The sequence below is a fragment of the Ciconia boyciana genome, chromosome 3 (assembly GCF_034638445.1).
Source record: "Ciconia boyciana chromosome 3, ASM3463844v1, whole genome shotgun sequence".
Classification (NCBI taxonomy): domain Eukaryota; kingdom Metazoa; phylum Chordata; class Aves; order Ciconiiformes; family Ciconiidae; genus Ciconia; species Ciconia boyciana.
In genome coordinates, this window is record NC_132936.1 from 108,756,477 (window position 1) to 108,783,853 (window position 27,377).

Genomic DNA, 27,377 nt, shown 5'->3' on the forward strand with positions numbered 1-27,377 from the left:
TCAGGGAGAGGAAAAAAAAAAGACACAGCGTATTTCAGACAATTTCACTGACAAGACAGCCATCAGTTCAGAGTCCTTTGAGACAGACCTGTACTGTTTTTTAGAAGAAAACTGCCAGTTGCGGTAAAGCTTTTAATGTACTCCAACTTCAAAGCACTTTCATTCTGAACTCATTAGAATGACAAAAAGCCCATCACTGCGTGCTCAGTGGTACAGGCACCCGTGTCTTCGCCTCTGCTTCTGCAGATCCACTAGAGGGAGATCCTAAATTAAACCACCTCAAATTATGCCAGCAATACAGCAGGTGAAGATGCCAACTGCAAACAGGATCAATGACATTTTTCAAATATATGCAAGAGAAGGAGACTATAGGATTTTGTCTTTTGAAAGAGTCAGAGCCGTAAGTAACAGCTGACTTGCAAACCAAAAGGATGTCCACAAAATAATCTTTAATATGCCTCAGAACTCACTTAGGTTTCCATGAACCCTTGCATAAAGTTTAAAATTCATCTACAGCTTTATGAACTTCTGAACAGTATGCTCAGCTAATATTAAAACTGCTTTCCTTTTATGAACAAAATACAACTTAAAATAACCAAGCTAATAAAAGAAATTGCCAAAATGAGAAAACACAGCAGAAAATAAGGATACTGCAAGAATCAAACTTTAATTGTAAGCAATTCTAGAGTAAAAGGGAAGTTATCTATATACGATTTCTTTATTTTACTTGAGTTGGAGATTCTATATGCTGTTTTAGATATACTAGGAAACACAGCAATTTACATAAATTATTAGGGACAAGTTGTCCTCTTCAGGTACAGATTTTTGAAGCAGTATCATCAGAATACCAACTAGGACTGCATGTGTTAGAAATTTTAAGAAGTCTAGCAGATAAATTGGAAGAAACAAAACTATCAATATATACTGTATTGATCTTCATATATTAGCACAAATTCCTTTCATAACATATACCCCTAATACCTTTTCAAAAAAGGCTGATTTGTTTATTAAAAAAAGGGGGAGGGAATTGCAATCCAGTGAGGCAGTTGCAATCCATTTCCTAAAATGAAGAGCTAATATTAGAGCCTCAGAGCCAGTGACCTGTCTAAGTAAATCTTCAGCTATGTCAGAGATGCTAGGGGAAAAAAAAGAAAACCCACCAAAACAAAACACCAAGGATTCATTTCTAGCTGCACTTTTAGGAAACTATACCAACTATAGAGAAAAGAAATGCATTAAACTTTCAGCAAGGAGTCCAATTAGTTTGTTCCTAAACTGCAAGCTACTTAGTATCCTATTTCCATTATTGAAGCAGGCATGTTCAGAAAGATACTTGATCTTTTTTACTTCTTACACTGATACAGGTCAGAAAAATTAAGTAATATGTAGATCATACACTGACAAACCTCCCTGCTGATAAAACTTAGGAACGCTTGTTGACAGTATTCTAACACAGATACATTATGAACATTTATCTTTAAACATTGTCTAGAAATTGTAGCAGGCTTACAAAGCGATTCTATATGCATAATTATGATTTTTTGTTTGGTTGTTTTTTTACAAGCAGCAGTGCAAAACTACTCATCTTCAGACATCCGCTGAAGCAACGCTGATAACGTTAAGCTTCGTCTTTATTTCATCTTGATGGACGCTAGAGCACCCATATGTCTGTGAAATAGGTAAGTGATAGCTAATCTTAAACAGCCGCAATCCTCCCTGGCTGACAGAAGTTATAGAAGAACAGTTATCTGCTCCTGTGCCAATGGTGTCCACCATTAGTTTGTGATGCACCTAATTAACGCATTTTGACTTGTACCTACCAGTACCAAGACAAATCACAGGAAAGAGAAACAAAGCATCTATCTTACAATTCAGAAAACTTGAAGGTTACAACCAGTCACTGTCAAACATAATTATGCAACTTAATTCATGTCCTTGTCAGACCTACATCTCAAAACCGTTAAGAACAAACTAGATAGACTCTAGCCAGCAACCCGGACAAGATATTACAGTCATACTCAATTTTCATTTCACGAACCACACAAAAATCCACCTGAAAACAAAACAAGCCCCCACTCATCAGGGATTAATTGGTATTAAACTGAATGAAGCAGACAAACTCAAACTGAAGGCCCACTTCAGAGATCAATGAAGAGACTATTGGCAGAATGATCTGGTAGAATTCACGATTTGGGATGAGCAGAGGACTGAATTCTAAGTACAGTGATTTTTAGACTCATTGCAAAGCTCAGCTCTCCTCCTCGTCCCCTCACCATTTAAGAAATTACTGAAGTGATGCAACAGGAAGAAGAGTTATTTTCATTGAGTTGTTTGCTCCTGTGGAATTAACAATGATTCTAGGCTACTGTTTGAATGACATTTTGTATTACTAAAGTTACATTTAAAGAAACCCCTAAAAACAATTTTAGTTTTATCCAAGTCTTTACAAACAGAAGTGGCATCTTAGTTCAATAAAATTTCTACTACCAAAGAATATAATAATGTAGTTGTTAACCCACATATACTTTGCATCAAGCAGCAAGAGAACTAGTCACTAGACAAACCACAATAATCCATTAAATGAAAAAACAGATGCACTGACCAATTTAAAAATGAGCACTGTCATGCCTGCCTATGTCATTTCAGCCTCTCTGGTAGCTCAGTTTTAGTGTTAGGAGGAGGAGTTGAATTAAATTATGAAAATATATATATGCGTGTATATATATACAGGCTTGTTTGAAACATGTTGTACCAAACTCTTCAAGTACAAGTAATGGGAAACAACGTAAAACCCTCAAACTTGTGGTAATTACCATAAATCAGGCCTTTTCAGACTTTACATCAAATGAGTAGAAACCAACATTTCGTGTGTTCCCAAATGTTGGTTGGGAGATAGATGATAAACAGTCAGAATGCATGAAACGTTTACAATCAAGTAACCCTCAGGGAAAGTAGAACTGGAGGATTTAGAGGAGAAAACATCCAACTGGGAGGTAGGAGAATGGGATACACAACTGGACTATTTTAGCTGGCAAAAAGATACCTCTAGCTACCCTTTATTTTTTGGCCTCGTATGCTGCATAACAGCATAAGCACTGCAGAATGTATCATCCTTCTTGGTCTAAATAGCTTAGTTTCAGAAAGTAAATCTTGAAAGAACTATCAGAATGAAAAGCAGCTTGATAAAGTCACCCTTTTTTGCTGTAGTTGAGACAGCCCTAATAAGGTTATCTACAGCTTTTCTCTCTACAAGAGAGAAAACTGGCACATAAGTACTATCTCTTGTTACACAGGCAATCTTTAAAGTTTAACGAGGACAAAAGAATTCTACTTGGTTACATGAACACAAAAGGCTCAAAGTCTTTAAAAATAAAAACTCCCTCTGTGTGTGTCCCAGTGTTATATTGATCAATTTGCTGTAGAGCCTATCTAGAATATATTACAGACACCACCTGAAGACTGAAAGCCACTAAATTTTCCACCAATGGTTTAAACCCTGTATGTCATCCTGTTCTCCACCTAAAAGAGGACAAATTAAATGATAGATCTGTTGTCTAAATTATATGTGCTCATCTGAATGTTATCCCTGGATCCAAGGTCTCCAAGCTAGAAAACTCTGTATGGTAAGAACATTATCTTACTGCCAAAGAGGATGACCTGAATTCCAAAGTTCAGAGGAAAAAACCTCTGAACTTCCAGTACTCATTGAGAACCTCTAATCCAGTACTCATTGAGAAGGAAAAATACCAATGCACATTAAGAACACTGGATGTCTCTAGAAATCCTGAAAAGTACCCCGATTAAGAGGTACACATTTCTTGGTCAGGTGTTTTGGGTTTGTTTCCTTAAAAAAAAAAAAAAAAAAAATCATCGAAGTCAGCAAGTTTCTATATGTAATAGGTAACATGAAAAAATCTATTTACTTGTTAGGAATTGCATTTACATGGATGGCAGTCAAGTTGAGAATCACTACTAAGGAGCAGTAATTAGGCAGACAAAACACCCAAATAATTAAAATGGCTAGAGGCTGAATCATGATTAGAAACAAGACTTATTGACTTTTATGCATAAACATTTGAATTTTTTCCATCTCTGTATTGGAATAATCTTTAAAAAAAAAAGGTTAAGAGACTCTTACCAGCTTCCTGTGAATTTAATACTTCTAAGGCATGCATCATGGCACTTGCGAAGACATTGGCATCTTCTTTGCTGCCAAAATTCAGACCATACACCTGCCTAGCATCACGCCACTGGTGGAAGGTCTGTGTAGCTTGATTGTACTTCAGCCCTTTCGGAATGGCACAATTTATTACCACCTATAAGCATTAAAAAAAAAATAAAAATTACTTATGTTTAAAATTGCTATTTCATCACAAGTTTCAGCTTCATGGAGATTTTATTCCCTAACCATGTGGGTTAATCCCAGTCCCACAATCCACAAGATCACAATGTTAAAGCACATAGCCATTTCAATTTTAATTCCAATGCTGCATGAAATTGGTAATGAGAATACACAAGGGGACTAATGAGATCTTCTGTATCAACTTTTGTAGCTTAAGCATTCTCATTTCAAACGATGCAGTGATGTTTTGTAACAGCAATGTAGGGATATCAACAGTTCTGACTTTTAGTAGCAGAGTACTTGACATCAATATGCATTTGGATTTCAGAAACCCAGTTTTCCATTAACTTCACAGAGTGCTTGTTAGAATTATGCTTTTTAACCAAGTTATCACCTTCTCACTGTGGCTGCTGCACCCCTTAGCTTGCCGTGCTTTCAGTAGCAGTTTATGTGGACTTCTACTATGCATCACAAGGTATCATTTTGGAAGATTGTTACAGCTCACATAAAAGGTGATAAATTCTAGCTAGTAGGACAACCACTTACTACAAGCCATCCACTAAGAGGATCCCATTGCACTTGGATAACTATATCGTCTCATCTTTTTCTACTGAATAATGGGAGAAAAAACCAAACAGGTTTGTTCTCAGATGAATGCATCAGAGATCATTTATTCTTGAAATAAGTGTTTAATGACAAATCACATAGGAGATTATCAGTCTATGCTTCAGGTGTATGATAAATGACCAAGAACAGACCAAAAGAATTTTATAAAATGCCGGGAGAGAGGGAAACAGATATAGAAGCTTTCCTCAAACAAAACGATTAGATCTTTAACCCCACCCCAAGTCTTACAAGGCAGAGCATATTTAAAGAGGGTGCTAAGTTTGCCATTTAATCAAGATCTAATAACTTCTTCATCAAGGAAATTAAGACGTAATCCTTGTCGCTCCTTTCTCAACCTCTCAAAGTGGTAGGTGATCAGCATTACCAAATGTCAGAAGGCTTTTTTGAATTAACTGATCTGGAGAAATGAGAAATCATGCATCCAACTTCTCATAATATAGGAAAAGCTACAAGAGAACTGTTGGTACCTACATAGACTGTAGCTAAGAGCAGAGAGTAGGCAAGAAGAAAAGTTCTTAGGTTGACACTTTGCCTTAAAAAGAATCAGATTACTTCTGTGTACACCACTAGCCTTTGTCTCTGTCTGTAGGAAGGAACGGTAAAGAGCGCACAAGGACTATTGCCTTGGAAGTATGTAAAGTGCTTAGTTTATGGGGAAAAAGCCATAATACAATTTTGCTACTTCAGTTAAAAATAAATTTATTATTTAGAGTTTATCATGGTTTAACCTGGCAGGCAGCGAAACACCACATAGCCATTTGCTCACTCCCTGCCCCAGTGGGATGGCGGAGCAAATTGGGGGGGGGGGAAGGGGGGGGAAGAGAAAGCATGACATCATATGGTGTGGGATAACCCTTTGGCCAGCTGGGGTCAGCTGTCCTGGCTGTGCCCCCTCTCAGCATCTTGCGCATCCCCAGCCTTCTCAGTCAGTAGAGCATGAGAAGCTGAAATGTCCTTGACTTAGTATAAGCACTAATTGGCAACAACTAAAACATCAGTGTGTTATCAACATTATTCTCATACTAAATCCAAAATACAGCACTATACCAGCTAGTAGGATAAAAATTAACTCTATGCCAGCCGAAACCAGGACAACAGTTCCCATAATTTTACTGAAGATGTATTTCTTAATGTTAAAAACAATCACAAAAGTAGCTTAAGATTCCTATGCCAAATTTTCAGAAATTTGCTTACCTGATGATCCTGAATCTTCCTGCCTACTACTCTGAATGTGTTGTTGCCTGTGTGATGATATATATGAACTCTGCTGAATCCAGTTGATCCACCAGCCGGTACCCATTTCTTATTGGCATCATCATAGACCATTACAGCAGCTCGTGCTTGGCAGATACTCTGTTCACTGTTAAAATACAAGTATTTTAGAGTAGAAGATAAAATTACTTAAGGGAAATCATCACAATTTTTGTTAACTTTTTTATTTTTTTAAAAACTCAAAATGTTAAGTAATACTCCTTGGAACTTGCTGAAACATCGACCTTTCTAAATACAAAGCTACTAGCACTTTGACTTTTGCTTAAAGGTGTTTGTTCTGAAAAGTTGTGATCAAGACAAACAGGCCTTAACTACCAATGAAAGAGATCAAGAAGAGATTTACCTTTTTTTTTTTTTTTTTTTAAACTTTTTCCCCTTGCAGGTTTTTTCCCCCCCTTTCTCCTCACCACCAACCATGAAGTTTAATTAAATGCCATAACCATATAGAGCTTTTTCTGCAAAGACTGGAGAACAAAGAATCTGGAGTTGCACTAGCTTCATACAGTTTACATTTTCCAGTGGCAATTACTTCTACAAGAAATGAGGACTGGAAGGCCCTTGCTCTTTTTAACATATATAGAAGAAAACACACACACGGGATAAAGTTCAGCACAAAAAATTCACCTGCTCATAAATGAAATGCTTTTTGGTTTTGACATATTTTACAACAGTTGACACCTAGATGTAACATTTTCTCCCTGAGAAAAGGTTCTATTGATTACTGAAAAGCGCCATTTCATCAGTAGCTAATCCTGATTATGGCAGTCATCTAGAAGCTAAGGTACAGCCTAAAGTTAAAAGGCAGCATATCATGAATGTCATCATATTAGAAACACAAGACAGCAGAACATACCATAAACACACTATTTATTAGGAGAGGAGCGGGTGATACTATGCAAGTTGTCTTTATGGGAAATGTCCAGATGCAGACAGGAAATAAAAATAGAAAGGAATGATTTCTTATCAGTAAGTCAAATTCTCTGAACGTACCACTCCAGCACATCCAACATTATAGAAAGCACATGATGCCTGGCTTGCAAGGAATGTGGCTTGCCATTTGGAAAACTGAGAAGGCTGAAGAGACATGCATTCTTCATAAATTACAAAAGAGAAGTAATGAAATATTTCTTCACATTTTATAGAAAAGGGATGGCTCCCCCCCAGTCTTTCTTGGGAGGTTTTTTTTGGGTTTTTATTGGCTGGTTGGTTGGTTTTGGGGGGGTTGTGTGTGTTTGTTGGGTTTTTTTTAAAAGACCATGCTGAATTTCCCAATATCTTATTTCCATCTCCTAGCACAAGAAAATTCAGCAGTGTATCCAACTGTTTTGTTAACTTTCAATACTGATGTTTTTGAGAAAACATAGCATCAATTTCTATCACACTTTCCATAGCACTCCAACAATTAGAAAAGCTCTCAACACTGGGATGCTTTTCAAGGCTAGGGGAGAAGAGAGAATACTGAGATCATGTCTCTTACGCATGCAAGAGATTCAAGATCAGATGAGGAAATACATTCTTAATTTTAAAAACGCACGTGTTCTAGTCTCATCACCTATTCAACAACTAGATTAGAATGGGATAACAACCTCTAATTAGACCACCCTTTTTCTAGCCAGAAATTAGTTCAATATAGGGATAGTCAAAGTATAATATACATAAATACATTGCTTCTTTTCTAAGCATAGTTCATCTTATAGTTTACAGTTTAGACTGAAAGGACCACATCTGATCCAAAAAGATTAGATGCAAAAAAAATAAAATTAGTTACAAGTTTCAGGTGTTTCACAGTCCCATTAAAAACATGCCACAGGTAAATAAGAAGGTGCCATCATCTGAGAAGAGGACAATGCAAGAACCTACTGGATTTCTTTATTTTTAGAGTATTTTGGCACACAACTATCTTAAAGTTCAAACCTAGAAACATTCTGTACTGTTCACAAAGTACAGAACAAACAGTAGTGGTTTTTCTAAAATGTGTAACAGTTATTACACAAAACTTCTGAGCCCGAAACAAATTTTGGCTACATTTGAATTTGGATCAATCACAGGCATGATAAACCATAGGTGACAGGACCTAGATACCGATTTGGAAGCAGAGCCATGTAGTTTGCAGGGTTCTTGCCAAAAAATAACTTAATCTCAATCATGTGTCAGACAGATAAAAAAATCATTTACATTCTATTAAAAATTGAGGCTATGAGTATAAGCTAATATGTTCCAATTACAACGAAGGTAGAACCAGAGAGTGATTGAGTAATGGTACAGTGATCAGAAGACTTAATTAATAGGACAGACCATCCAGTTCAGATGTTCTTATTCAGAGCATTCTCACTCTTTGCCCTGCCATGGTCCTTCCACAGGCCCACGTTTTTATAAAAGCTCTTGTTTTACATGAATTTATTTAACATAACAAGAATAAAAACCTACTCATTTTAGAACTATTTGGTATTCAAGTGGCACAATTCATAAGCACAAATAAGGTGACCTTGAGTAGAATTTCTAGCTTTTCTTTAACAACTGTTAAACTATTTTTAGTTCCACTTCTAAGACTATGCCTTATAACTGGAAATATTACACAAGTCTAGATCTCAAATATTTCATGCTCCATTTAAAATAAAAGAATTTTCTTAATAGCAGGGGATTATTCTTAACCATATAAAGATACAAGATGACTCACATACTTTAAAAAAATGACAAATACAAACTATTTCCAGTTGACCTATTCAATCATTACACAATAAGCCTTCTGCCTTCATTTTACACAAATCCTATAACTAAAATTTTAATGTTCCAGGTCTATAATTTTGATATCCAGGTACCAGTTTGAAGGTGATATATTCCCCTCCTGCCAACAGTTCCCACCACTCATCACTTTGTTTATCAGACTGCAGCAGTAAGATGGAAAAATGAAGCTATCACTACCAGAAACAAATTAAACCATCACAGTGTGCTAGCCTTTTTCCAGAGTTCAATAATTGCATATTACTGTTGTAGGGGAGATGAATTCAACTTCTTCCTCTTAGTAAGAAGTTCTGTACTCTGAAGTGATTAATTTTTGTTTTGAGGAAAAGCATGGAGGCAGGACCTTTAGCAGAGAAGAACATGTCTGCTCTTCAATGACCATTTGATAGTTTAATATTTGAATAGTATATAGTACATTACAGCAATTAGACACCATATGTCTCCAAAAAGTCACTTTTAAAAAATAAGATGCATACCTGAATTCCACTAACCCCAAAGGGCTACACCAAATCAAAAATCCATGCTATTAGCTCACGACTATCTTTGACAGGTCTAATGAAAAACAAGGTTTAGTTTTCTTTCCATGATCCACCTTTTCCTAGGAAAATGCTGAGTTTAACATACAGACTGTTATTAGAACCTGAGCCAGTGCCCTTTGTATTCCTCCACTATTTATGAACTTAAACTTCAGTTCAAAGGAGCAGGAGCCAAGTGAATCAGAACAGTGTCCTTTATCATATTTCTTGCTCTTCAAGCTTATTACACTTCCCTGCTGTACTTCTAACAGGAGACAGGTCTTCAGTGATCTCAGTATTTATACATGAACTCTTCACAGCCCACAGGGTTTTCCGCAATACACATGTCCCTTAGACTGCAGGAACTGACTGTAAGATGCTAGAAGATGACTTACTTCATTCACTGCACCAGAATCACTGTCGTCTGACCACAAACGCTTGCCTTTTTTTTTTTTTTTTTACAGACAGATTACTTTAGCACTAGTGGGAAATAAACAATGTGTCTACAGTCATGTTGCAAGAGAAAAGCAAAAGGGTCTTCATCTATTTGCCATGTCCTTAGGCCTTCAAAAGCATCCTACAGGGTTTACTTGCCTATCTACAAATTTTCTTTTTTCTGGTATGCTGTACTGGTGTAATGTTCCAGAAAACATTACACTTGGATTAGCCTGCACCTTCCCAACATGTGAGCTCATTAAGGGATGCGGGAGAATGAGCTAAGGGATCCATCTCCAGCTTCAAATGCTACTGCCAGAGACACAGCTGCTCAAAGAACTGATTGCTAACTTATCAGGGAACTACTGGGGAACTAACGTGACAATCTAAATATTAGCTAAGAAAAATTTAGAAATTGTCTGTTCCCAAGCAAACTTACCAAACTAAGTATATGAAATTATATGCAGAAAAGGGAAAATTCATAAAAGGGAACATTCATGCAAAACAGTGCTTACCAAACTTTAGGAAACAAAGTGTACAAGCTCTCTTCCCAAAACGTAAAGCTTGACAAATAGCTGGATAAATATATGTTACAAGGAGTTCTTCGCTAGACAAAGATGTAAGGCTCTGATTGTTAAAGCCAACCATTATTCTGGATAAGTCCACCTACAGCAATGCCATATAAAGCCAAAGACAGGGTGGTTGTTTTTTATTTGGGGTGGAAGAGTGGGGGGAGGTCTGGCACTCAAAAGGCTCACACAAAAAACCACAGTAGTAATGAATCATAAGTATGAGATTATTCTTATGGGAGAATATACTTTCCTCCTCCAGTGATGAGATCATACGGAAAGCTCAAAAACCATAGCAAACTGAACCCTAACAGACATCATTCTTTCACCCGGATGGAACGTGTTCGTTCTTTCACATCCCAAGTTCTTCAGCTCAATGCACAGCTACACCAATGCACAGTCTGCTGACCTAAGCCTTTTTTTCTTTCTCCCCAAAAAGTGGATGCTTGGCTTTCCTCTCTCAAGAACTTAAAAAGGATAAATACTTAAATCATCAAACTCATATGGAAAACAGCACAACTGCAGCCACAGAAAAGATCATTTAAATATATTAATAAGAGCAAGGAAACGCTGTGATTGCTCTGATTCCCAACCTTTAGTATTTTTGTCAGTGATGTAACAATGAGGTTTTTTGAAAATCATATGCCACTACTGCTTCTTCTGGTGATTCCAGGGTCTTTTTTGCTATGTTCTCAATTTACAGAATCATAACAACATGTTCTTAAATGTGCAGTCTTTGTGGAGCAGAAGGAATGGAAAGAGATGCTGATTCATCAAACGCCTGTTTAGGATTTTCAAACCATGTGGCACAAAGCTAGAAAGAAACTCCAAACATTTCCAATACTAACATCTTAAAATACACATTTTTAAAAAGCAGCTAAATGCTGGTCCAGATATCAAGTTTTATATCTTGGCAGTGGTGTTTTGTAAGATGATTTTCCCTGCTTGTTCCTGAATCCCAACTGGTACATCACAGTGAAAACGTGTGTTCTCCACTTCACTATTAAAAAGACAAAACCAAACAACAACAAAAAACCCACAATATATTGTGTACTGTACCACTACTGTACCACTACTTTCTATTAACTTAAATACACACTTTGTAGACAAAGTTGTCATGTATTCTAAACTGCTCATTTGGCTTAACTCAATAGTTAAGCTACTTGCTAGCACCTTAAAGTTAACATTAAAATATTTCCAATGCCCTCAAATATGCTCCTCACATTATGGTCTGCTGAGAACCAGACTGAACTCAACTACATAGATTAATATTTATTTTTGGCAGTAGGGGAAGGGGTTTGGATTTGTTGGGGGCGTGATGTGAGTGGGTAGAGGGGAAGAACTTTGGGTCACTTAAGTTTAACCTATAATCCACTGCTTTAACTTTACCCATTTCTTAACTTTAGCACCTTAGCCAAAAGCAAATCTCAGAGGAAGCAGAGTATAACAGTTACCATCTCCTCCTGCCAACTAGACTGGCATCCATGCCACCAAGAGGACATAATGAAAAAATATAACCCATTTGGGCTCAGCAACGGTTAACATAGTAGTTCTCAAAATAAACTAGTTTTCTCTGTAACTCATCCTCAGTTGAAAGGTAAGAACCTCAGCTTTTTATGCATTACTAAAAACTAGCCAAATATGCTGCTGCAGGGGAACATTGCGTGCCTGGTACAGCAGAAGGAACGACGCTGTGCAACTTCAAATGATGTGGCTTGCCCACTCCAACACTTCAGCTAGTACAGAATTTAGTTGCCATTCAGGTTTTAGAATAAGACTAAACTGAGACCAGCCGATTTATCTGACTGGTTTTCATGCAGATACTTCTGACGCTATAACCCCCCTGAGTACAAGAGTGGTTGTTGATTTCTTCCAGCAGGTCAAACTCAAACAAGAGCTGCTGTTCCAATGGGAGGTGAATGCAGAGGAAGTAGTTCCAGATTGCTTCACTAACAGCTCTTCTGCTAATGAGTTAGTATTTGCCTGTGCCTAGAAAACTTTTGATCGATAACCGAGAGATTCATTCATCTCTCCCACTTTTTCGTCTCATGAACTACTCAGAATACAGATTAGCTGCAACATCAGAAACCAGAGGGAAATCCTGTATGGGAAAGTCTCAACTAGAAATAAAACTACTACTGCTGAGGAGCAGGGGAAACTGAATGTAAACACTGGGATTAATAGCTGGCAAAGGAAAGGTGCTTTGCTTTCGACACAGAATTCTGCAGCACTCATTCCAGAGTTTTAGTTAGTACATAGTTTCTTGAAGCTAAACTTTCTTTGCTTGATGAGCACCTTCCACTGAAAGAAAATTGCTTTTCATCTCATGTATAAAAGCATTTAACATTAATTTGATAGCAGTCTGCTCTTGGAGCAAGTGCAATTTACAGAATAAATTTCTCTTGTTGCTATAAATCTCTTCCTTCATAATTTTGCAGTTTTAGCTTGCTCCATAGCAGCAGGTGAATATCAAACAGGCGAAGGAAATCATTGCAGGACACTCAGGTAGAAAAAGAAATATTATTTAGAACAACAGCTTAATGTCAAATGAAAGTCTGCTTTTCACATAGAATTACCAATTTATAACCCTGGGAATTTTTTTTTTTTTCAACACTGTTTCACATGCCATATTTAACATAAGAGTATTTCAGGCAACGGACAAAGTCATTTTGAGATGACAATTCAATAATGTCTCTAGATTTGTCATATGCTGGTTCACATAAAAATTCACCTATTCTTTTCATTAAGAAATGTTATTTCAGTTTGAATTGTTATTTCAGTTTGAAAACACATGCTGGAGTCAGACTGAAATGCTCACAATCTAGAATAGTATTCCAGAAATACTCATAATCTTAAAATTCCTGTATAAATTGTTTTTTAAATGGACAATAACACTTTGTGTGCTTTCTCTAAGTGAAACAATCCAGAACAGAGACCTGAGAAACTGGAAGAGAGAACGTGTTCTAGCCACAGACAGTGCAAAGAGTGGCAAAAGCCACTGAAGTTGCATGAACATTTCAATAGAGGAAGAGTACTGTGAAGTTTTGAACCATCTTAACATATTAACTGGTGTTGTATTGATGGTCCGTTGTAACAAAGTGATAGGTGAACTTCAGAGTAATTTGATGTCAGTAAATGCTAATCCCTATTCTATTCAAACTCAAAGGGAATCAGGGATATCTAAGAATACGATGACAGTCAAACCAAGAACTAGCCACACTACAGAGACAGACCTTAATAAAAACAAAGGACTGATAGGAATTAGTAATAGCAGACTGAAACCCATGGATTTTGAATAGCATGAAACTAGTTATATTAATGATGGCTAACCGTATATATAATAGGCAATAATATACTATAACATTAATATATTAATTATACATATGTGACTAATTATCTTCAGTTACAATCTCCATCCTAAACTTAAATTTGTAAATACTCGCTGAAGTCAACCTTCCAATTTTCATCTCAAACTGAAGATGACATTAAGATACCTAGCATGTATACATGTATACATTTCAGGCAAGGAACTATTTAACCAGTACAAGTCGTCATTTGTCAAATCTTAAACTAAAGAGATTGTACGATTACCTAAAACCAGGTACCAGTTTTCAAACAGGAACAGAAATTAAAATCATTTAATACACAACGGAAGAGGTGTTTTTTAAGCAACTACTTCAGCAGACAAAAGGAATGACCATTTGCTGTCTTGTTTTTTAAAAAGGAAGAATAAAATTCTTAACTTTTATCATCCATAGTACACATTGCCTTCTATAAAACCAGAGACGCTCAAAACTATTATCTAAAAAAAACCATGACCCAACTCAGGACTTCATCTCCATCACCTAATTTTCCATAGGTTACCTGCTAACCTTGACCTTTTTTCCTTTACTTGTTTATGTTACTGTACTATCCAGATATGTATCTATTTATGTGTCTGTTAAGACAAACAGTTTGGATATAACTAATCTGGATTGAAAAAAATGAAGCACTAGAATGTTATACATGTCCAAAAAGCATGATCTGCCTTGGTATAGACAACCCTTTGGATGCTTAAGACAAAATGTGAGGTTTTAAATCTCAGTGAAGAATTTACTTTGAACAATCAGACATTATAAACATTGTCCAAACTTTACTGACAAAAAAATAACAGGTTTACTTAAAATTCCAAGTTATGAGATGGAGAAGTAAGAGCTTGGATATACTGGAATTTTATACATAAGATTTGGTCCTTGCCTTGTATGTAAACCTAGTGAAAGCTTCATGGAAATACTTTATTAAAAGCCTTCATTATTTAGCTTTGAAATAAGATTTTCAATGAAGCAACCTGCAAGTCACAAAAGCAGTTTTCCCAGCTTCTTCTAGAATTTTCTAGATTTTTCATCCTATAAAGCATCATTAAGATTTTTTAAATAAGTGTTTCCAACAGATGTTTTGAAAAAAATTCAGAACTACACAGTGGCTGGCTATTTCATTACAATGCATTTGCACGGGCGGGGTGGGGGGCAGAAATCTTTTTGGCCATTATTTTTATACTGGTAAAATAAAGTCTTACATTTAGACTCAATAGAACCATGAAATAAGATAATTCAGTTTACGCTTCCTCCATGCACTCATCCATATTCTTGTTTTCTTTTATCCTCTTACACAGGGTGTTCTCTTAGACATGGCATTTTTGGTAATTTATCCAAATATTTTTCCTGAAAATACTGCATTGTTATAATCAAATCCATTTTTCCACTGATTCTTCAAACATATTTCTCACGGGCATTTACTACTATACTTATACTAAAAGGTTATGGAGAATCTATGCAGTAATTTAAATAGATTACATTTCCTCAATGCAGATTCGGTACAGTGGCATTGCAAGCCAAAGGTTTTGCCACAGTAAGGTTAATATTGCCTGGATAGCGATTTCACTCAACAGGAGCAGAAGATTCCTACCATGATCCTTCATCCATCTCAACAAAGATTTTTATCAAAAATCAGTTTCTCTGTTTCTCTACCTTTTGACAAAGCTAATGGAAAACAAGCTCTACAGCACAATCTGGGAATGAACCAATTTGTAAGCACCAGGGTACGCTGTAATTGAACAAAACTAACAGCCATAAAATCAATACCTTTACTGAATAGGAACAATTATGACAGATTAAAAAGTTCAAATCTTTTAACTTAAAGGTCTTAAAGACCAGGGCCAAAACCTAGCCAGATACATAACTTCTTTCCTACAAATAGTCTATTTTTGATGGTTTGTTGCTTTCCTTGCTACAATTCCAATTTGAAGTCCTAAAGGCGCAAAAGCGGGCTGTCCCCAGGTGCCGAAAGATGAGCCGGCGGGGAAGAAGACAGGCCTGGCTGACTAGAGAGCTCTGGCTCGAACTCAGGAAAAAAGAGGAGAGTCTACGACCTCTGGAAGAAGGGACAGGCAACTCAGGAGGACTACACAGGTGTAGCGAGGCTGTGCAGGGAGAAAATTAGAAGGGCCAAAGCTGAGCTAGAGCTCAATCTGGCTGCTGCTGTAAAAGACAACAAAAAACACTTCAAATACATTAGCAGCAAAAGGAGAGCTAAGGAGAATCTCCAGCCCCCAGTAGATGGGGGAGGGAACACAGTGACCAAGGATGAGGAAAAGGCTGAGGTACTTAATGCCTTCTTTGCCTCAGTCTTTAATAGCAGGGCCAATCGTTATCTGGGTACCCAGCCCCCAGAGTTGGAAGATAGGGATGGGGACCAGAATGGAGCCCCCGTAATCCAGGGGGAGATGGTTAGTGACCTGCTGCACCACTTAGACACTCACAAGTCTATGGGGCCTGATGAGATCCACCCGAGAGTACTAAAGGAACTGGCAGATGTGCTCACCGAGCCTCTTTCCACCATTTACCAGCAGTCCTGGCTAACTGGGGAGGTCCCTGCTGACTGGAGATTAGCTAACGTGACGCCCATCTTCAAGAAGGGCTGGAAGGAGGACCTGGGGAACTACAGGCCTGTCAGCCTGACCTCGGTACCGGGGAAGCTGATGGAGCAGATCATCCTGAGTGCTATCACACGGCATGTAGAGGATAACCAAGGGATCAAGCCCAGCCAGCATGGGTTCAGGAAAGGCAGGTCCTGCTTGACTAACCTGGTCTCCTTCTATGACAAGGTGACCCGCCTAGTAGATGAGGGAAAGGCTGTGGATGTTGTCTATCTAGACTTCAGTAAAGCCTTTGACACAGTTTCCCACAGCATTCTCCTGGAGAAACTGGCTGCTCATGGCTTGGACGGGTGTACGCTTTGCTGGGTAAAGAACTGGCTGGATGGCCGGGCCCAAAGAGTGGTGGTGAATGGAGTTTACTCCAGTTGGCGGCCGGTCACAAGCGGCGTTCCCCAGGGCTCTGTGTTGGGGCCAGTTCTGTTTAATATCTTTATCAATGATCTGGACGAAGGGATCGAGTGCACCCTCAGTAAGTTTGCACATGACACCAAGTTGTGCAGGAGTGTTGATCTGCTTGAGGGGAGGAAGGCTCTACAGAGGGACATGGACAGCCTGGATCAATGGGCCAAGGCCAGTTGTATGAGGTTTAACAAGGCCAAGTGCCAGGTCCTGCACTTGGGCCACAGCAACCCCATGCAACCGCTACAGGCTTGGGGAAGAGTGGCTGGAAAGCTGCCCGGCAGAAAAGGACCTGGAGGTGTTGATTGACAGCCACCTGAATATGAGCCAGCAGTGTGCCCAGGTGGCCAAGAAAGCCAATGGCATCCTGGCTTGTATCAGGAATAGTGTGGCCAGCAGGACTAGGGAAGTGATCGTGCTCCTGTACTCAGCACTGGTGAGGCCACACCTCGAATCCTGTGTTCAGTTTTGGGCCCCTCACTACAAGAGAGACATTGAGGTGCTGGAGCGTGTCCAGAGAAGGGCAAGGAAGCTGGTGAAGGGCCTGGAGCACAGGGCTTGTGAGAAGCGGCTGAGGGAACTGGGGTTGTTTAGCCTGGAGAAAAGGAGGCTGAGGGGAGACCTTATCACTCTCTACAACTACCTGGAAGGAGGTTGTAGCCAGGTGGGGGTCGGTCTCTTCTCCCAAGTAACAAGCCATAGGACAAGAGGAAATGGCTTCAAGTTGCGCCAGGGGAGGTTTAGATCAGAGGTTAGATACTAGGAAAAATTTCTTCACCAAAAGGATTGTCCAGCATTGAAACAGGCTGCCCAGGGAAGTGGTGGAGTCGCCATCCCTGGAGGTATTTAAAAGACGTTTGGATGAGGTGCTTAGGGACATGGTGTAGTGGTGGTCTTGGTAGTGTTAGGTTTACGGTTGGACTCAATGATCTTAAAGGTCTTTTCCAACCTATACGATTCTGTGATTCTGTAATTCCACGAATCTGAGCCCAGTTATACTGTGGAAAGCCTTTTTAAGTGGGCATGAAAAACAACATCATCTTCAGCAACTAGACGTGACAGTTGATGATTTCCTGTGAAAAACCACTTAAGATACATTTCCTATCTTCTATACATATTTTAACAAAAAGTGACCTTATTATGTTATTTCTTAAGCTTTCGACGCATGATACAAATCACAGCTTTCAGAGTCCAGACTCCCCAGGGAATCTGAGTTCCCAAACATACACTGCAACAGAATCCATCATTACATTACCATCACTGCGGATCATGTAACTCATTTTACTTTCAGATAACGAATGTCCAACTCCTCCTGGAATAGCGAGATAGTAGCATTTTTTACATTACCTATTTAATATAATGGCTATCTCTGATGTAGAGAGCTGTGTAAAGGGAACATGGCTGATCTTTGTAAAGGGAACATGGCTGATCTTTGATTGAGACACTATAGCCTCAGTGTTAATATAATATATGAATATGCAATTCACAGTTCATTACAAGAAAGATTATTGTATGAAGTGTCTTTCTAAAATTTAATTTCACCTAAAAGATCTGAAGGTAAAAAATCAGATTTTGTTAATTGAGCACTTGTTTTTAAACACCGAGTTGACATTAACATGAATTAATCAAGGAAAATGTGGGTCCACTGCAGAAATGAGACAGGTTATCTAGCAGCAAAGGACACAGAAAAGGCTACATGTATTCGCCTTGGTCTCTGCTGGCAAGTTTTGTTCTCAGACTTCCCACGTCTACATAAGCACTGGAGTACTACCTGCAGTAGAGGAAAATTAAGTTAGGGGCCCCAGTTAGATAAACTGGATACAGAAAGTCTATTGAATTGAATAGCATGCACCCAACAAGGGCGGAGGTAGCTAGGTGGTGACATCGTGAGGCCACTCTAACATCTTTACATGGTGATCAAGACAAATTCCTGACAGCTGGAAAAAGGCAAATGTCATGACCATCTTCCAGCAGTGCAAGAACCAACATTTGGGGAGCCACAGGCTCAAAGGGTTGCAGTAAGCAGTTTGATGTCTAACTGGTAAGCTATTACTGGTGAATTTCTCAGGGGTCAATACTAGCTCTGATACAGTTTCATCTCCTTGTTAATGACCAGGAAAATGGGACGGAATGCAACTTCAGCAAGTCTGTGGATGGCTTTCCCTAAATTGGGATAGATTGATATGCTGGACAGTAGAGCTACTGTTCAGAGGCATCTCAGCAGGCTGGAGAAACCAGCTGACAGAAGTCTCAAGAAATGTGAAGGCAAGAGCAAAAATTGGCGCCTGGGACAAAATAACCACCATGCTGCAGAAGATCATTACTCCCCTCTATTCAGACCATATCTGGCATATTCTGCCCAGTCTTGGGCTCCCCAGTAGAAGGAAAGACTTTGACAAACTGGAGCAAATCAAACAGAAAACCATTAAGGGGGCTAGAGAAAAAGATGCATGAAGAGAGGCTGAGACAGCTGTGTTTGTTCAGTCTTAAGCTAAGGCACGAATGTAACTGCCATTCTCAACTGCTCAATAGGCCATTACAGAGAACAGAGAGAATCTTCTCAAAAGTGCACAAGAGAAGGACGAGAGGTAATGGTCAAAAGTTGCATGAAAGGAGCTTTCAACCAGATAAGAAAAAGTTGCATGAAGAGAGCAGTTAAATAGGCTGCCCAGAGGAGCTGCGCAATCTCCACCCATGGAGACTTCAAAATTCAGCTGGACAAGGCCCTGAGCAACCTGACCTAACTCAGAGGATAACCCCTTCCGAGCAGGGGACAGGAGCAGATGAACTCTGAGAACTCCCACCTTGACTAAGTCATTATATGGTTCTAGAAGAAATAAAATTCCTTTCAGAAGGTCCCACTGACTTGCAGACATATCCTAAGTACCTTATTTATGACAATAACTGCCTTAGCACCTCATTTTATTGGAATGTTCTTCCCAAAAATAACATCATGCATTTCACACTAAGTTTCAACCAGCCTCTCTTTCTGTAGCCTATAAATAATCTTAAACACTAGTAGTAGTTCTAATGGTCAATGTCTAAAAGTAAGAGGTTTAAATAAACTACATAATATTTATATCACTGACCATTTATATCACTACAAAATAAATGTCTGAATATTTAAAATAGCATTTTACTAAGCTATTTTAGATTGTTACAATTAGCAGAGTAACTCATTGAATTTGATGGTGAATGAGAAAAAACATTACAGTTCTCAGCTACAGATGGAATAAGGGAGAGCAAAACAAAACCTACTGAACTCAAGGATTTGTTCAGTAAAGATCCAAGAGAAAGCAGACCCCTCAGTATCTTCCTTTCTAGATCAAACCAACCAAGTTTTCAGTCTTCACCAATTTGTAGCTCTTCCTAAACTTCTCATCATTCTTTCTACTATTAAGAAAACCAAAATACTCTGTGAAACTATAGAGGTATAGTGAAGTGAGAGAGAAATTTGAGCGCGTTACTTCAACTGAGACACTGCTCAGAGTAAAGTGGAAGGATTACTCCAAACATCTTATATGCAATACTTACATAATCCTAATGTGGCCCCCTCACCCCCCCTCCCCCTTTTTCAAGCACCCAGCAGATGCATAGACGAGAGTCAAAATCAGTACTCCCACTGGACTAAGGCAGAAAAAGTAAAATGTGGTTTTAAAATAGAGCAGGTCACAGATTGTTTTCCATGTACAGGAAAAGCAAGAAGAAAAAAGCTTTAAGAATAAATTTTGGTCAAACATTAGAAGAAATTAATTATAACTGTAGTTATGCTCCAGAACAGTTAACAAAGGAGTTGCTAGAATCCCCTTTTATTTGAGATTCTTTTTCAGAAAAGATGAGATGAACACATGTCAAGGCTGATCACCTCCTTCCTCCAAGAGGAGGCTGATTAGATCAGTCCAGCTTTCCTGCATGCCAAAGCTCTTTGCATCCTGCTCTTCCTTCTGTCCTCAACCAAAGCCTTCCCTTTTCATGACTACTGTGCTACCTGCTGCAAACCGCCCCACTCTTTCACCTCCTCTCTCCTGTCTGTCTCCTTCCCTCCCCTACTTTATGCTTTCTTGCCCCAGCAATTGCCCTTAGTTCACTCACCCCACAGCCCTTGGTTAAAATGACTGACTTCTCAAATCCCCTCATCCCGGATAGGTGCCATTCTCACTCCTCCAGGTGAGAACACCTCTCCCCATAACCAAGCCCAATACTAACTCCTGCTCCTCACCAGTGTCACTGCTCTCAATCTGACCCCTCTCTGTCTCATCACACGTTACCCCTACTACCAACTAGCAGTAAAATGAGCTGCACCTATACTGCTATTCTGAACTGGCCCTGAATTAAGCCACGCAGTGCAACAGGCCATAGAGGTGCAGATCACACAGAGACCTGCACCTCATTTCCCTGGAGAAGACATTCACTAGGAGAGATGCCTCTCCCCAATTTCAAAACACTGGATAAGAAAAGGCCCATTTCAAAAAATTGTAATTTTTTTTCTGTATGCTTCAAACACTCACTTGGTTTATGGCCTGCCAAAAAAGAACTGTAAAAACTGAGAATGACTAGCCTGTGTTTTCACACAGAGGTAGCTCATAGGGCACAGAATTGATTCATCATGAAGTTCACAAGAAAGCCACAGAAGAATTCAAAACTGAACAAACTTATACTAGACTTATAAATGGCAGTTTCTTTGACACAGCAGTTGATATTTACTAAACATTGCAGAAGAAAGGTGTTAGCATACCTTTTTACAACACTGAGATACTGAAAAGTGATTAACTTTTTTAAACAAAGAAAAAATCTGCATCTCCAATTAAAAACACTAGCTTCATCACCATAACGTTGTGCAACTAAATACCTCAGTACACACAAATATTGTGCCTGGTAAGTCAGAACAGATGCACCTTGCTCACCTAGGAGGCCATCTTCCACGAAATAAACTAAACTTAGTTTTTAGTTTGAACAGCAGTGCCTGATAAACATCCCATTCTCTTTTCTACCACCTAACCAACCAGCCCAGTGAATACCTCAAAAGTAGAGAGCATCCTACTCAATTGATTTAATTTCCAAGCAATGATGCTAGATGACACTTATTAAACGTTACAGATGTGCTTATGACTATGACAAAGATTCTTCCTAAAGACTATTAGCATTTTCTAAAACCATTCTAAAATTAGAAGATCAACCAGGGTAGTTCCAAGTTACTGAAACAAGAAGTTTACTAACATTTTTATAGGCAACTACAAAACCAGAGAAGTATCCATCGTGTTAGTAATCCTAATATTCTGAAAAGGTATACTGTACCTAGCACGAAGTTATTTTCTTTTCTTCACAAAAACCAGCAACAACAAAGACAAAGCAACACCTCAATTTTCTCAAGTCAATCTTGAAATACTTTCTGTTCCCTAAAATAAATGTACTGCTAAAAGCTTAGTCTTGTGCCATATTTATTCTACTTCATCTTATTCTTCTTTAGAAAGCAATAAATGTATTCTAAAGTGTATGCAAGAGGCAACAATTTTCTCTAATTGAAAGACTTAAGACAAATAAATTTCCTAACCTGGCACTTTACCACAGCAGCTTAGTAAACTGGTTTAAGATTCATGCGAGTTCCTTATCTTACACACACACATATATATATATTTTCAATACACACACTTCACATTTTTAGATTTGGTAGCAATTATACACAAAAATCACCTTTAAAAAAACAAACAGGAAATATTAGAAATAAGAATAACTGATAATACTAAATTAACAAGTTGTAGAAATCTCTTAAATAGAAAAAATTAGGCTAAATTAATGTTAAACAGAATCTTACCATTTTCAATAATTATTTTTGAGACAACAAAAAGCGAAAAACTTCGTGGTAAAATTACCTATGGTCGGTCAGCAAGACAAAAAGACGCAGCCTTTTGTGCAATAAGCCTTGCTTCTTGCATGCTCCCCTCCCAGAAAGCACAAAAGATCAATTCATGAATTTCTGAAATCTCTTAACAAGTCTGTATGACAAAATACTTCAAATATAAACACACCTCTTGACAATCTTGTCCTTATTTCTGAGGGCTCCAGGATAAGGCAAAGTTACAGGCCTTATTCAAGCAACTCTAAACAAGTGAATTCTTAAGCAATCCAAGACCAGTCACAGTATAGTAAGAAAACACTGATCTGTAAAAATTACTCTAGCTACAATTGCTTCCTTGTACAGGAAGATCTAATGAGCATTCTCATGTTATGTAGTCAGTATAGACATTTATGATAATCTGTAAAACAAAGGAATACTAAATTTCCACTTACACACCTATCTACAGTAGAGCTCTACTCCCCTTTTTGAGCACAGGTTTCCACATACAAATTCCACCACAATTCAAGGAGAGATTATCATCATCAAGTTGACCCAATCTGGAAGCATTCTGCTTCCACTTCAATTATGGTTTATTTACATTTGCCTTTGAACACAAAGTTATCACTTATATTAAAATATGAATTCAACTTTCATGCCAAACTACTGCATTTACTCACTGAATAGCACATTTTTATTTCACTCTTCTCTTCTTTGATCCAAATTACCTTTTGGCAAGTCTAATCCAGCCTTATTTTGAATAACTCTGATTTCTTTCCCACACCATTTAATGTCTAAATATCACTGCTTAAATGAGTGATTTTTTTTTTCCACTCCTCCTATACCCTACTTTATTAATAATATCCTTCTTGAAGTGGTTATTCACACAGCTATTTCAGAAGCCCTTCTTCCAAGTTTGACTTTAGAGGCTAAAATCTTGACTGACTTAATGTGAAGAAAGTCCTGAGTCCACCCTACACCCAATTCCTCATTTCTTCCAGCAATTTTTACTAACACACTTCCCTCAAGGTTCTAAGGCTTGGCTTTTCAAAATCTAGTCCCTTAGGTATAAACCCACTTTCATACGCTCTTCTGTTAAATGCAGCTTAAATTAACCTACAAACATTCAGACCTGTGATCATTTTTCCTCTGAATATCTGTCATACAGTGCTATTTAACAACAAAAGTAAAAAAATCTTACATTTCCCAAAGTCTGAAGTTTGGCTTCATCACTTAATGATTTCAATGACAAGGCAGAAAAGGTGATTTGATCTAAAAATTCTACCACTTTTTTATGGTAGCCATGCTTGATTTAAAAAGAAAATCCTTTTTCAGGAGCTGGTGGAGGGATTCAGATTATTCTGTCCTGTAATATATGCACTACCATAATTCTAACAGAAGGGACAGGTTACTTTTATATGAATGAGGCTATAAGCAAAAGACTTGAACTTCCACTCTTCCTCTCCAAACTAGAAGCCAAAGAGCAGCACAAGCAGAAATACAAAAATCAATGCTAGAAAAATTCATTGCAAAAGTATTTTGAGTCTCGGTGACCCACTTTTAACTTTGAACACCAACAGATAATTACAGTAACTAATTCAATCTAGTTAATAATTAACATTAACATTTGTGCATTCATTACATCTAATGTTCTGTCCTAGAAAAAGGGATGATTTAGATGCACGACCAACCATCGCATAGAAGCTGTTTAATTTTCTTACAATGTCAGCTATTTCATGCATCTCTTGCAATAAAAATTAAGCAGCTAAAGTGAAGTGGCAGTAAGCACAGAGCCCTTGAACAGAAGTGTATCAATGCAGATGTGTGCTCTAAACACTTGTTTGAAGGGTTTTTATCCATGCAGAGTAGCTAGTATAAACGGACATTTGAATTGTCATCTCAATGAGTAAAACAAAAACTATTTTTCAACATAACTTGCCTCTCTGAAATAGGTCTATTACCAAAACTCTACAAAAATGGTTACCCTGTGAAAAAAACACAAAGAGAAGTCTTACTCCAGAGCAGACAACACACACATATAAGAAATGACTAAATTATGAGGCAAGTTCATAAAATTATAAATTTGATCAACATCTTTATCATGACATTACACACTTTTTCCAGGGAGCAGCTCTTCTAGCATTTCAAACCTCTTGGCAATGTAATTGCTGTCTAAGATTGCAATACTTTATTTCCCCCATTTTAGGAAGTTTCGTTTGTTAGTTTCTTAAACGTTGTCATTGAGACCTACCTTCACAGCAGAAAAACAGTTACCAAGTTAAACAGTGAGAAACTGTGTTTGCCTTGGTTTCCTGGTCTCAATTCCTAGGCGATTCAGCTGTCTCCCAGTTGTTCTCTGTGCTTTGCAAACGCTCATGTTTCGATAAAAAACCTGAATTTTAAGCCTGGGAAGTCAACTCTGTTTCACAATTAATATTACTCTTAAATAAGCTAATCTGTTAAACAGTAAGATCTACAGTAAGAGAGACACATCCACGTTCACCTGAAGAACTTCTATTCTATTATAATACCACCTACCTCTACCCCCAAGTTTTAGAAAAAACTGCATCACATCTACTGGTGATGGCAGCAAAAGATGGTATTTCCCAAGAGTCCTTTCAACTTAAAAATTTCCCAGACAGGACAATTCATACCTTTCTTACATATATCTGCATGAACAAGCACAAATAATTATTCAACAAATCCAAACCTCTGCATGAGAATTTCTATTTGTATTTGGGTACAAGATTTGACTCCAGAGGGGGCTAAATCTGCAGACATCACCACTCAAAAGAAGAGAGCCTACAGATTTTTATATTTTCATGTGTTATACTGTATACATAATGCATTCTAGAAAAAAAAAATCCATTATATAAGTCTTTTATACACAATGGTATTATCAGCACTATTCGGGAAGTTCCCTAAAGTTTTGACAAAAATATTTTTTCCTTTTAGGGCAGGGAGAAAAGTAGTTACTGGCTTCCTTTAATAGAAAAACAGGAAAATAAAGTTTTTGAAACATCAATAAGATTTAAAAAAACCCACTGATCTCATAAGAGTGCATTTATTACATTACTATCAAAACTGGAAGAGATGCTTAGACACTTTTTTCTAATACTAGTTATAATCAGACGTCAGTTAGTCCATCTCCACCTCTTTAAGGAGTGTAACTCCCTAACCTTAGCTCACATTGAAAGCCTAGTATTTAAACCGAAAATAGTGCACAGGTTATTACTACTTTGTACTTAACTTTTCTGCTAATCTTTTCTTACATAAGTTTCTTCAGTGAATCATTACATAAGCAAATACTTCTCATTAAATTGAAAGTATCAATTCAGTCCAGAAAGCACCAGTACAAACAGCCCAAACAGAACAGCAGTTCTAGCCAATTAAGGCTTTTATTCTGCAGTTTTAATATTAAAAGTATTAAAAATACATCAGAGGAATAAAAAGCTAGAGACCTATACTAATCACTACTTTCCAACTGGAAAAAAAACAACCAAACCATTTGTAAGCTCCAACTGGAAAAAGAATATTTAAAAGCATAACAATGTATTCATTGATTATTTGTGCTACTAAATTATTTAGTGGAGTAACTATAACACAAAGGTGAGTTGAAGAACGATTTTGCTCACACTAGAAAATTAAGGTTCCTTATCAGCATATCCATTGTTTAGCTTTGTGCTAACTGCAAGTGCCAGAAAGCTTTATCTGAACAAGGATTTTCACTAGTTCAGCTAATCCAGCAGTAATTATCGGAAAATGCTATTTTAAAGTATAAAAGCAGCACAATCCAGCTGGCATCCCATGGGCCTCTTTCACTGTACAAGATGGCTGTTATGGAGCTAGAAATTTAATGTGGCTTTCATTACTCTAGATCAACAGTCCAACCACTGTATTATCTTTCCTCTCCAGCTATAACTTCATTTTAGAAATCACCTTTTCCAGGCAATCTTGCATTATTTTAATCAGTATTTCAAGTTATTATGTTACTTCCTATGATAGTCATTTAAGTGCTACGATATCTTAAGCTTCATGCCACAGGACAAAGTTCTGCTATTTACAGCATTTACTACTAGGCTGGGTTTTTCCAGTGTCATGACACCCTTCTAACAAGTACTTCAGAAGTTTAATCTTTAAACCACACAGGGAGTGTCTTGCATCTTCTCTCTTAAGGAAGGTTTGGGAATCCTGCTCTCTAACCAGGGCTTTACAGAAGATTTGTTGCTTTACTCGCCCATCAATATCAGTGGCATTAGCAGGTTCTGCTTGCAAACAAAGATTTGGAGGCAGTTTTGGTTTTTTAATTTGGGCTTTTTTTGGTGGGGTTTTTCTGTTTGGGTTTGGTGGGGTTTTTGGGGGTAGGAGGGTGGGGGGGTAACTCAGGCTATAGTCATATACTACTACGCTGTAGCATGTGCGTCAGTTTGATAACACCAGCTACACACTTAACAAGACTTGGTTATCTTCAGTTGTTACCTGCCCCACAGAAGCACTCTTTTAGGTAAGCGTTGCACAAGACAAGGGGCTTAACATGATATTGCATTTTCAGGCTACCTAAGCATTCATATTCTGGAATACAATATGTGATCAGCTGCAAACTTAAGGTAAGCAAACAAAAACAGGCACACTGCACTACCAACCAAAAATATTTATTTCATGGGGAGAC

General features: G+C 37.9%; 1 protein-coding gene across 4 annotated transcripts in view; it reads right to left on the reverse strand.

Annotated features, from left to right (window-relative positions):
- ENAH (ENAH actin regulator) overlaps window positions 1-27,377 on the reverse strand; it is a 102,954-nt gene that overhangs the window by 44,627 nt on the left and 30,950 nt on the right. For all 4 annotated transcript variants that reach the window (XM_072857024.1, XM_072857026.1, XM_072857028.1 and 1 more), the window contains exons 2-3: window positions 6,164-6,329; window positions 4,139-4,316 (exon numbers count right to left, since the gene is read on the reverse strand). In XM_072857024.1, the coding sequence (XP_072713125.1) occupies window positions 4,139-4,316; window positions 6,164-6,329 (344 nt within the window). The remainder of the gene's footprint in view (window positions 1-4,138; window positions 4,317-6,163; window positions 6,330-27,377) is intronic.